Below are 12,980 nucleotides of genomic sequence, written 5' to 3' on the forward strand. Positions count from 1 at the left end.
GTCCCGCTACTTCACAGGACTCTCGTAAAAGTCGAAGTTGGGCTGTCTCATTCAGTCCTAGCCTGGAAATGGGTTTCCTTGACTTGCACAGGAGTGAAGAGCATTTCTACAGTTGTAGCCAGGATTTAAAAATCAGGAGATTTCTCCTAAAAATCGAGCTTCTTTTGGAAATCAAAAACCTTGGCAGCCCTCAGCCCACATTCCTCCATGGCAACAGCTGGCCTTCACTGAGAAGCAGCCGCCTCGTGAGTGGGGCGTGCCCTTTCTGGCTTGCCCGGGGCCGCCACTGCTCATGATCTCCCATCAGCAGGCTCCCTCTGTGCACTCTGCCATGCCTGCACTGCCTCCCTGCTTTAGCTGGCCTGTCTGGCCCCTGTAGGTGTTTGAGTTTATGCCCTTTATCTCAAGAAGATACTCCAGATTTAGAACTTTAACGACATTCATTTAGATACCACCTGTACCTACCATAAATACAGAGGATTGGGTGGGGAGGAGGTAAGGCCAGGCCACCTGTATTCATCATATCCCTCCTGTGGATATGATGGTGTCTTGCCTGTCATTCAGTCCTCCCCAAAGCTAAGAGGTGAATCTCAGCCACCCTTGAAAGGTGAAAGGACGGGGCCTCAGGGAGACCGTGGCTTTCCTGAGCCAGGGTTTGAACCTAACCTGCTGGACTCCGCAGGAATACTCCATGGTCTCAGTGTAGAGTGGACCTGGTGGCCCTGCCCCCACTCCCACCTCTACAAGCTGCCTGTGCACATATGTGTCAGTGGTAGGCTTGTAGGTAAAAGCTGTTTGTGTGACTCACAATGCTTACTCCTTACATTTATATAGGGATATGGAATATTCTTTGGGTTTTTTTCTCCTTTAAAGCAGACTTTCCCCCTCTTTTTCTAGCATCTTTGTCAGAATGAATATTCAGCAGATAAAAGGAAGCTGTGTGTAGAGCCACTGCAGCATCTCCTGTAATCCTAGGTCTCCGAGGGACCCATTCATTTAAATACCACTAATTTGGTCTTAATTTCTGCAGTTGAGGAAATGGAGACCAAAGAGATCCAATAACTTATCCAGTGTTGTCATTTCTTTTCTATCTCCTGGGTAAATACCACTTTAACTGGATTTGCTCCCTGATTATTATTTGTTAATTAATTAATTTTTGGCTGTGCTGGATCTTCATGGCAGTGCGTGGACTTTCTCTAGTTTTGGGGTAAGGGGCTACTCTTCAGGGGCGGTGGGTGGATGTCTCATTTCGGTAGCTTCCCTTGTTGTGGGGCACAGGCTCTAGGTCTTCAGTAGCTGTGGCGTGGGCTCAGCTCTTTGGAGGCATATGGAATCCTCCTAGACCAGAGATTAAACCTGACTGCTCTGCACTGGCAGGCGATTCTTATCCACTGCGCCACCAGGGAAGCCCTCTCTCTCTGTCTGATTCTTTAGTGAAGCTTCAGAAAGCTGTTTAAAATTATTTTATGCTAGCTTTCTGTTAGTTCCAAGAGAAACTGCATTAAGTAAATAGCAGTCATTGGGTTAAACCTCATTTTGAAAGAGAAACACAGAACGTGTAGGGTGGAGAAGTGGAGGACGTGAGCAGAGTGTGGGTCTGGGTGAAGTTTCCCGCATCTTAGTTTCCTCTGGCTCTGGTTTGTTTCCTTTCTTCTCACACAAGTGGAAGCCATTCCTCAAGGTGTGGATGGAACCCATGATAGGAAATGAAGTTTTCTTTTACCTGCAGGAAATAAGCAAGCTGCAGATGCTGGTAACCCAGACTCCAGGCTCGATTGCTAAATATCCACCAAAAACCTCTTTGGCAGCAAATCCAGAAACCCTGTCTCAGCACCATGATGGGCTTCTTTGTTTCACGGTCTAATCATTCTCATTGTCTGCCCAGCTGTTCCCTATCTCTGTGCGTATCACTGCTCAGATCATCAGTTTGGCGCTTTCCTTCTCTTTTCACTCACCTTCCCTCCCATTCGTCCTTGCTAAGTGGAGTCACTGGTGTCTTGATTCATTCAGAATAGCCCCCAGGGCCTGGTACCACCTAGCATGATTGCTTATTTGAGATAAAGCCAGGAGCAGTACTACAGTTACTTTAAAAGCCCCATTGCCAGTGTTGAATAGCATGATCAGGCTCCTTGAGAAGGTTCTGTTTAAAAGATTTCAGTCCAGATAATGATTTTGATGACCGTGATCTCCTGTTGATGTCAAAGTTGAACAAGATTTTAGAAATTATATAATCCCCTCTGTTTGGGCTTCCCTGGTGGCTCAAATGATAAAGAATCTGCCTGCAGTGCTGAAGACCTGGGTTCAATCTCTGGATCAGGAAGATCCCCTGGAGAAGGGAATAGCAACCCACTCCAGTATTCCTGCCTGAAGAATCCCATGGACAGAGGAGCCTGGCAGGCTAGAGTCTGGGGGGTCACAAATGGTTGGACACGACTGAGCGACTATACTTTCACTTTTTCTTTCATGTATTACAAATTCTCACTTTCCTTTTTTCCCTCAGGGATGGATAGCCATTTCTGTCATCTTTGCTTGAGAGGTAGAAGTCCAAGTTATCTCAGTAATTTCATTGGTGACTTGCTGATACTGTGCTCATTAAAGCCTTTTATCAGGACAGTGGTAGGAAGCAGGTAAACCTGAATTTAAAAGATGAGCGATCTCTTGGGAAATGCAAATTAAAATCACAATTAAATACCACTTCACACTCAAGAAGGCAATGGCAGCCCACTCCAGTACTCTTGCCGGGAAGGTCCCATGGATGGAGGAGCCTGGTAGGCTGCAGTCCACGGGATCGCTAGGAGTCGGCACGACTTCACTTTCACTTCCATGCATTGGAGAAGGAAATGGCAACCCACTCCAGTATTCTTGCCTGGAGAATCCCAGGGACGGGAGAGCCGGGTGGGCTGCCGTCTATGGGGTCGCACAGAGTCGCACTACTGAAGCGACTTAGCAGCACCAACACACTCAATAGAATGGCTAAAATAGGAAGACCAATAAAACCAAGTGTTGGTGTTAGAACAGGGTCATTATTTCTCAGTGTGTGTGTGTGCTCAGTTGCTCAGTCCTGTCCGGCTGTTAGAGACCCATGGACTGTAGCCCACCAGGCTCCTCTGTCCATGGGATTTTTCAGGCAAGAATACTGGAGTGGGTTGACCTTTTCTTCTCCAGGGGATATTCCCTACCCAGGGATCGAACCCGAGTCTCTCATCTCTTGCATTGCGACAGGGCAATAATTAGCTTGAGTTGTATAGTAGCTGCTCCTTTACATGGACCATATACTTTGGCTTACCACAATCTCCACCACTCTCTGTAGTCTTTTCTAATCTCTCCTCATTAAGAGGAAAGCTAATTCATTTTTTGAGGACTCACTATGTGTCAGGCACTGTTCTTAGGCATGAAGATACAGAGGGGAACCAAACACAAAACCTCTAATTCATATAGTGAGTGGAAAGTACCAATCTGCATCATCAGAAATCAGAGGGAGAAAGTGAGGCCAAGAGTACTGTGTATTTTAGGGAAAGTGGGAGAAATCATGTTTCTTTGTGGAAATTAAAAAAAATATTTCTGCATTTAAAATGAATTGGTAAAAGTGAGTCTGTCAAAGTTATCCTGTCCTGCCTCTTTCCCTTGCCTCACATAATGGGTCAGATCCTTTTTCCCGTTACAGTTCAATATGTTCACGAATTTTCCCAAGAAATGGATTGCAGCAAAATCCTGAAGATTATCTTAGTGTTTTAAAAAATGCCAGTAGGCAGAGCAATTGGCACAGGCTCCATTGGGCAGACTGGCACGGGCTCTGCTGAAAGTTAGCTTTTCTTCCCTCTGTGCAAACTCTCCAGCTCTGCTTTAGATTTTTCCATTTAATCAAGATGTAGGGATGTGACTCAGTCTTAGGTAAGCACCTCTCGAAGCCTGATAGCTGCCCTCTGTAACCCCCACACCCTCTTCAGCTGTGGCCGAGCCTCTTCTCACCCTGGTGCGCGTGGCAGGCGTGGGCCTGTGGTGAAGAGTGGTGCTGTTTGCTCTCTGCCTGAAACCTACACTCCTCTTGGCCAGCCATTGGTGAGAGTGACTGACATGTTTAAACTGACAAACCCTATCAGGCTTTGACTTTTTTCCTTTTCAAGATTTTTCTTTTTTTTTTTTGATGTGGATCAGTTTTTTAAGTCTTTATTGTCCTTGTTACAATATTATTTCTGTTTTGATTTTTAAGCCCTGATTTAAATGCTTCTTACCTGCAAGTGCCCATGTGGTGCTAGTGGTAAAGAACCCGCCTGCCAATGCAGGAGACATAAGAGATGCAGGTTTGATCCCTGGGTTGGGAAGGTTCCCTGGAGGAGGTCATGGCAACCCACTCCAGTGTTCTTACCTGGGAAATCCCGTGGACGGAGGAACCTGGAGGGCTACAGTGCTTAGGGTCTTCAAGGGTCAGACGCGACTGAAGCGACTTAGCATGCAGCACGCACCTGCAAATAAGCCCCTTGATAGGCATAGATGCCTAAAACATGGTTCTGTTTGTGGGAAGCATAGTGGCTCATTTCTTTGTCTGCAGATTAATGTTGGTCATAGACTTTGAGAGTCTGACCTGGCATTTCTCAACCAGTTATGCTTGACTGGATCCTGCCATAGGCCTGGGAACTGATTCTCCAGTCCTGTCTGGAAATGTCATCTTGCTACCTGGTGAAGAAGGCTGCACTGCTCCCACCTGGTGGCAGTTATCTCAAATTGCTGCATCACCAACCTGCTCCTCCAGGCTCACCTTGTCCTTGAGTGGTGCCACATGTCACAGAGCTGTAGGAACAAGTCATTCCCAGCTTCTGCTCTGCAGCACTGTCGGGTGTCTCCTTGTGATCTAAATGCCTATTGCACAGTTTTCACTAAGTGGAAAGAACGCTTTCTAGATAATTAGGACAGTAACACCGGCCCAGGTTCTGCCCACAACTAGCCATTGGGTCCTAAAAATGTGGTTCCTCCCCGAGAAAGCAAAATGCTAGGACTTAACACTCTGTAGCAGCTCTGCTTGAAGAAGGAAATGGCAACCCACTTGTGTTCTTGCTGGGAAAATCCCATGGACAGAGAAGCCTGGCGGGCTACAGTCCATGGGGTTGCAGAGAATCAGACATGGCTGAGCAGCTGAGCACAGCACAGAACCACGGCTGGTGCAAAGTCTGTAGTTCTGTGATTTAAAGAGAAATTCAAAATCTGTAAAAGGAATACCCACTTGTATTGTTCACACAACAATTATGATTATACATAGAAATTTTATAATTTATCATTTATATTAATACTATTTTCTCCAAGTTTAATTGCTTATAAGGCACATTATGAATTTAATGGCTTTTGAGGGGGAAAGGGAAGACAAATACTGCATTAAATGTACATATTTATTACAAGAAAATTCTGATCCTAAAAAAATGTAAAAATATGCATCTTAGAATTGCTTTCTATTGCATGTGTGTTAGACTTCAATCTATTGTCGATGCTTGCTAGGGTTTTAAAAATCTTTTATGGTAAGTACTCAAAATTGTAGAATTAAATCAACGGTTGAGCAGTATGAGTGGACTTTATTATAAGAAAATGAAAAATGTTATTGAGGTACAAAGATTAGAGAGATGACAGCTGAAATGAAAGACTGGATGGTAAATTTTAGTGTTTACTTGACTACTGAAGAACACAATGACAGGAAGTATACAAACATGCAATCTCTGCTAAATCATTATCAACATGCACATTTGGAACATTTGAATCTGTTCAAAAATTTTTTAACAGAATTATGTGTGTGCTTTATGAAAAAACGCAACAAAGCTGTATGATTAAGGTTCTCTTTGGTTGCATGGAACAGAATCCTACTCAAGTTAATTTGGAAAAAAACCCAGTTATTATAAAGATACAACAGGAAATACTGAGAACATTGACAGACAGCTGCTGGAGGGCTGCTGGGTCTTCGAGGATTTCGAGTGGAATGGTTGGGACTCAGGTCTTATATCACAGGCCTGAGGTCTCTATAATCACTACTAATGACCCTGTCTCATCCCAGGACTATGCCATAACCCCAGCTCAAGTTCCTGTACTGCTGACTTCTCTCTGTGTTCAGCTCCATCCAAATAGTCATCACCTCCATGCAAAGAGGGCTTCCCTAGTAGCTCAGCAAAGAACAGCCTAGAAGTTTTTTTCAGTACCCAGGGTCAATGTGCAGGGTAGTACAAGCTAAGTTAATGCAGGTGTGTGACCAGGGATAGACTAATTGTCTGATATAACTGCTGGTTATCCCAAAGCTTCACCTTTGATAGCTTTGCTGCACCTTATCTACCCAAACTCTTTTTAACAGTGGAACTGAAGGCCTCTGACAGTGTTTGAAGAGTGAGGTCAAGGTTAGGGGTTCTAAGAATTTGTGGTACACCAAAGTATAACCAGTTTAGAGCGTTGAAGGATTTCTGTTAGAGTTATAGTAATCTCTTTTAATGAATTATGAACTGTGTTTTAGAGGAGGGTTAGTGCGGACATTAAAAAAATCTGCCCAATAATCATCGTGCTTCCCTGGTGGCTGCTGTGTAGAGTAGCTCTTTCCTAACTGTGACCGTGTCTTCTCAACAGCCCATGAGGTAGGGAGGGCAGAAGTAATCCTCCAAGTGTATTGTTGATTAGTCAGGGGATGAGGTGAGGAGGGATGAGAAGAAAGGAAGGGAAGGAGATTCTCGAAATTGATTGCCAGCTATCTTAGAACAGTTTTAGAAATAATTTCCAAGCCTCTCTGTTTAAGTATTGGACTTAGGTGTTTTTTTGTTTTCTTTCTTTCTTTTAAAGAAGTCCTTGGTTGAATCTAATCTCTTTGAGCCTCTGTTTTCTTCAGTGAGTAACTGTTGTCGTACAGGGAAGAATATCACCTGGCTTCATAGGATTGTGGTATGAATTAACAAGAGCTCAGAGTGCCCAGGGGAGTGATTCCCTGGTGGCTCAGACGGTAAAGCATCTGCCCGCAATGCAGGATACCCGGGTTCGATCCCTGGGTTGGGAAGATCCCTTGGAGAAGGAAATGGCAACCCACTCCAGTGCCCTTGCCTAGAAAGTTCCATGGATGGAGGAGCCTGGTGGGCTGCAGACCATGGGGTCACAAAGAGTCGGACACGACTGAGTGAGTTCACGATGACAGAGTGCCCAGGAGAGCAGGTGGAATGTAGTTGGTTCTTTTTTTTCATCTGTTCGTTCATCTGTTTATCTATTGTTCTCCTGTTTTTTTTTTTTTTTTTAAGATAGGAGTTTAGGAACAGTTTTTCTGATTCTTGCTACCCTATCCCACAACTGATACCTCTGAATCCCAGAATCTTAAGAACACATTTTGTGTCAGACCAGCCCTAGGCCTAGCTGACCATGGCATCAGAACCATTAGCAGTGACATCAGCAGCCTGCAGCCACATGGCCATTCGACTGACTTCTACAACATGACTTACAAGAGTTTGTGTGTGTGCTTCTCTCCCAGGTGGATTTGCCATCGTGTTTCTGGTGAGGACAAGCAATGGAATGAAATGTGCCTTGAAACGCATGTTTGTCAACAACGAGCATGATCTCCAGGTGTGCAAGAGAGAAATCCAGATAATGGTAAGGTTGCCCATCAGATTTGGGCCCACTTGTTCAAATGTTGGGGAGGGACTATGCCCTCTCATAAGAAAGCCCCAGGGGGTGCTTCTTTCCTTACCTGAGATGACAGTAAGGCCTCGCCCAAGATGAGAGTGAACAGCCAAGGGGTATAGGGTGTTGCTCCTGCATCAGTCATTCTCAGCTGGAGAGTTGAGGAGTAGAAGCATATTGAGAGAACTGACCAATTTTCAGATCAGAGAAATAGTTTGAGGCACTGGGAAAAACATACTTAACAGCTTGGTTCTCAGAATTATTAATAGTCACAGAGATCAGAGGTTGCCAACGAATCTCTTCTTGTAGTCTTATCATCTATCAGCTACCAGTCCTAGTTTTCAGCCCTCAAGTCCTTCATCACTCTATGAATGATGACGGAGCCTTCCACATCTTTGTATTTTGTCCATGTCGTCCTTCCCCCCAGAATGCTTCTCCTTTTTCTTTTTTTGCCTAGAAATGCTTACTTATACATACTCTGATTCCATTTATAAAAGGTTAAGAATAAGCAAAAGTGATCCCTGGTAATAGAGGTCAGAAAGTGGCTATCTGGTTGTGAGAAACTCACTAGAAAGAGGTGTATGGGAGCTTTCTGGGCCACAGACATTGTTCTGTATCCTGTGGGTAGTGGTTATGGCTGCACAATTGTCAGACCTCAGCTGGGCACCTTAAAATCTGTGCCTTTTATATATTAATTATATCTCACTTCTTAAATCCTCAGTTTTCAGGATTTAGGTTCCTCTTGTGTTTCAAGAAAGAGACCCCATCTGTTAGATATTTGATGAAATATTTGTGGATGAAATAATGTGATTTCTTGAAATTAAATGAGTGGGTTTAGAAGAGAAACAAGATTGGCAATGAATTGGTTATTGCACCAGCAGAGTGATGCATATATGGGAGTTTGTTGGAGTATTTGCTTTCTTTCACTTGTGTTTGACATTACACATTTGAGAAATCTGGGTAGTCCTTTATTATGCCTTTGTGTTTCCTCAGTACTTTGGTTTGTGTCAGTTATGTTCCTTATCATGTTATTTTATAAGTAATTTAGAAAGTAAGTTATTTGAAACCAGAGACTTTGTATTCCAGTACATTGCCTAGCATAAAGGAACTGCTTAAACTTTGGATGAAATGAATATATGAATAATGATCGTAGCAGGTGCACATGTCACCTAGGGGGGAAGGCTCCTTTGTGCCATGCATTTTAATGCTCTTGGTAAGTGCATTAAGAAAGAGGTCCAGAAAATGGGTGAGAGTGGCAACGTGGGGATTCTCCCAGGCTTTGCTTGCCATTGTGCGATTGCCCTTTCAGTGGCTACTTGTAGAGTAACAAGTGGTACAGCTCAGGGTTTTAGAGAGCCTGGTAATATGTAGATTCCAGAAAGCTGAAACTATTTTGGAAGAAACTGTTGACAGAAATAAATGTTGCTGTCATCATTGCAAAGCAAGCAAACCCCCCCGCCTCCCCCCAAAGCTGATAGACATCTAATCAGGGCCCGTGTGGATCTGTCCTCAAGCGCCAGTGTCCTCCCGGCCCCTGCCACTTGGCCCAACAGCCCTGCTACTCTGTTTCCCTTTCTCCATCCAGTGTTTTCCGGATGCTGTTCCTCCTCCCCCCATCTCCCCTTTTCCTTGCTCAGCTCTCACACTCCACTTCCCATCTTTGCTTCTGCTCTCTTCTCTGCCCAAAATGCCTTTCTCATTCATCTTCAGGTGTTAGAGTTAATCCTACTCTTTAACTTTCTCCCACTCATTCAGAAGCAAGTTTGGAGGGCTTATTTTGTGCTAGGCAGTTGCTGGAGTAAAGGAGCTAAGAAGTCGTGGGCCCCTTAGGAGCTCATACATTAATGGACCTGATTTGGAATTAAATTATATGGTTCCATTCTGTGGCAGCCGTGTATTAGCAATGAGAATTTGATTTTTTAGTTTATATTTTTCCAAAACTTGAACACTCAAATAATTGGAGTAAGCTTATTACAAAAAACATCAAGCAATTCTCTGAGGGGTCCTCCTATGCCATTGCAGGGTCCCAGAGACCACCACTTTTAGTGGATCCGTTTGATATATTTCTAAGTAACAAACTGATATTGCTAATTGTTCTTCCCCCACTCTGTTTTAGGCAATACATATTATGGAAAGTAAAAAGTTGGCTTTCTTTCATTCCCTACATGCCCTTCCCTCCAAACACTTTCATTATTCTCATTCCCATTCTTCCAAAATAGCCATAAGTTTGGCAATCTGTCATTTATGTTAATATTAGTTTTTACATTATTATGTAAGAAAACATTGTTTTTGCCAAATCTTCTAAGTGAACTATGATGACTATCGCTTTCTTTTTTTTCTCCCCACTGGAATTAATCATTGTCTTTTTTTTGTTTGTTGTTTTAGGTTTTTTAAATCTCAGTTTTCTGTGTACTTTTGCACAGTTTCAAACTCTCCCCCTAGTTGTTCCTTTTAAAAGTACTTCTGAACATGTTTTGTTTCATCTTCCTGAGGAAATCTCTCAGTCTTCAAACGTGATGAAATCTGCGTCGGCTGCTCTTTAGGACAGTTCGCCGTCTTGTCTTGGAATTTTCTAGCCATTCCTTTTGCTTCTCTTTCTTGTCGGACTTGTCGCCTCCTCTTTTCCGCTCTGCTTTCTCCTTTTGGTGGAACTTGTCCTCCAGGAGCTTCCTGATGTATTGTAGGTCAGTTTTTGATAACTTGCAGGTCTGGAAGTATCTTTGTTTTACATTCACACATGTGATAGAGTGCATATAAAAGTCTGGATTGGAAATAGTATCATTGAGATATTGAAAGCATTGCTCTACTGTATTTTAGCTTCATTGTTGAGTTTGGGAAATCCAAAGTCATTCTAATACCTTGTCCTTCGGCTGTGACCCATTTTCTCTCCCTAGAAATTTGTAAATTCTTCTTTGCTTACAGTGTTACAAAATTGATTGCTGATATATCTTGGTGGGTGCATTTTTAAATTTTATATGTTTGTTGTTTGGTGGTCTCATTCAGTCTACAAACTCATATCCTTGTGTGGGGAGAATTTCCGTTCATCTCATTTGATGCTTTCCTTTTCTGTCTTCTTTTACTACCAGTATTTGGATGTTAGTTCTCCTGAACTGATTTTCTGACTTTCTGTTTTCTTCCTTCTATTTTTCATTTCTTTGTCTTATCCTTCTACTTTCCAGCAAATTTTCTCAACTTTATATTCAACCAAACTGTTGCATTTTTTATATATCAGGCTTTTTAATGTCTAAGACCTTCTTTTTGGTTTTGTTTTGTTTTGGATTTTGATGAAGTCCAGTTTATTAGTTTCTCCTTTGGGGGATTGTGTTTTGGTGTAACTTCTAAGAACTCTGCCTGGCTCTCAGTCCTGAAGATTTTATTTATTTACTCTTTTCTGTGAGTGTTTACATTTTGCATTTAAGTCTGTGAGCCATTTTGAGTTAACTTTATGTAAGGCATGAGACTTAGGGTGAAGTTTATTTTATTGTTTGTGGGTGTTCATTTGTTGAAAGGTGATCTTTCCTTCGTTGAGTGTTCTTGTAAAAAATCAGTTGGGCTTATTTGTGAGAGCTGATCTCCAGACATTTCTCTATTTTCTGTTCTATTCCGTTAATCTATGTGTCTGTTTATCTACCAGCACCACACAGCCTTGATTACTATAGCTTTATAATAAGTCTTGCAATCAGACTGATTCCTCCTACTTCTTTTTTTTCTGAAAATTATTTCTTAATTATTCTCATTCTTTTGTCTTTTCACATAAATTTTAGAATAATCTTATCTATATCTATAGAATGTTCTGCTATAATTTTGGTAAGAATTTCATTAAACTAATATATCAGTTTGGGGAGAAATGACATCTTTTCTCTGTTTAGTATTCCAGTAAATGAATATGGCACCTCTCTCCATTTATTTGCATCCTTGATTTCTTTCATCAACATTGTGTAGTTTTCAGCATACAGGCCTTGTATGTGTTGTGAGATTTATACCTTGGTTTTGGTTTTTGTTTTGAGTGAGTATAAATGGTATGGGATAATTAATTCCAGTGCCCACATTTTTACTGCTAGGAGGTAGAAAATCAGTTGATTTTTATGTGTTTATTTTGTATCTTGTAACCTTGCTGACCTTGTTTATTGGTTCTATGAATTTTTTCTCCAATCTTTAGGATTTTCTATGTAGGCCACCAATGTCATTGACAAATAGAGGCAGTTTTATTTTTTCCTTTCTGATATGTTTCTCTTTAACTTCCTTTTCTAACCTTACTGCACATCTCACTCATTTAATTATTTATTCAATCATTTATTTATATCAGTTTGTTCTTGAGCATATTAATTTTGTCCTTTTTTTCCCCCCCTTCAATCTGTTTGCTATCTTTGGTTCATACTGGGTAATTCCTGTTGTTTCATCTTTCAGTTCACTGATTCTTTGCTCTCTCCCTTCCATTCTGCTGATGCCCATCCATTGTGCTTTTTGCTTTGGTTATTGAATTTTTCAGTTCTAAAATTTCCATTTGGTGGTTCTTTAGGTTTTCTGGGTTTTTGATGACACTTCCTGTTTCTTTGCTGAGGCTTTCTGTTTGTTCATTTGTTTCAAGCATGTCCTTCCTTAATTGCTGGTTTAAGTGTTTTTGTCATAACTGCTTAATCATAACTGGATGATTCTGTCTTTTTGAAGTGAAAGTCACTCAGTCGTGTCCGACTCTTTGTGACCCCATGGACTATACAGTTCATGGAATTCTCCAGGCCAGGATACTGGAGTGGGTAGCCTTTCCCTTCTCCAGGGGATCTTCCCAACCCAGGGATCGAACCCAGGTCTCCCACATTGCAGGTGGATTCTTTACCAGCTGAGCCACAAGGGAAGCCCAAGGATACTGGAGTGGGTAGCCTGTCCCTTCTCCAGCAGATCTTCCTGGCCCAGGAATTGAGCTGGGGTCTCCTGCATTGCAGGTGGATTGTTTACCAACTGAGCTATCAGAGAAGCCCAAATCTGTCTTCTTGGTCACCTTCATTGTGGCATCTATTGACTGCTGTCTGTTTTCCGCATAGCTTGCGATCTTCCTAGTTCTTGGTATGACAGACAATATCAACACTTTCATATTGTGCTGTGAGCTTCGGAATCTTCTGTCAACCTCCTGTTCTGACTGGTTTCTGCTCTGGCGGAGGATTGATGGGACTTGGAAAGTGCCCTCTTGTTACTACTAGGTGGAGGTAGAAGTTCAGGTTTCCTGTGGGGCCTCTGTTTTCACCCCAGAAAGTGCTTCTCATTATAACTGGATTGGGGTAGAAGTTCCAGTTTCCTATTAGGCTTCCTCCAATCCTTCCCTGGCTCGGGAGTGGGAGTGCCTTGCTACTATCCCCCTATGG

General features: G+C 42.5%; 1 protein-coding gene across 12 annotated transcripts in view; it reads left to right on the top strand.

Moving 5' to 3' along the window:
- Nucleotides 1-12,980, top strand: part of AAK1 (AP2 associated kinase 1) — a 167,862-nt gene that overhangs the window by 68,328 nt on the left and 86,554 nt on the right. For all 12 annotated transcript variants that reach the window (XM_069582949.1, XM_069582940.1, XM_069582943.1 and 9 more), the window contains exon 3: nt 7,475-7,593. In XM_069582949.1, coding sequence (XP_069439050.1) covers nt 7,475-7,593 — 119 coding nt within the window. The remainder of the gene's footprint in view (nt 1-7,474; nt 7,594-12,980) is intronic.

This window comes from Ovis canadensis, chromosome 3 (genome assembly GCF_042477335.2).
Source record: "Ovis canadensis isolate MfBH-ARS-UI-01 breed Bighorn chromosome 3, ARS-UI_OviCan_v2, whole genome shotgun sequence".
Classification (NCBI taxonomy): domain Eukaryota; kingdom Metazoa; phylum Chordata; class Mammalia; order Artiodactyla; family Bovidae; genus Ovis; species Ovis canadensis.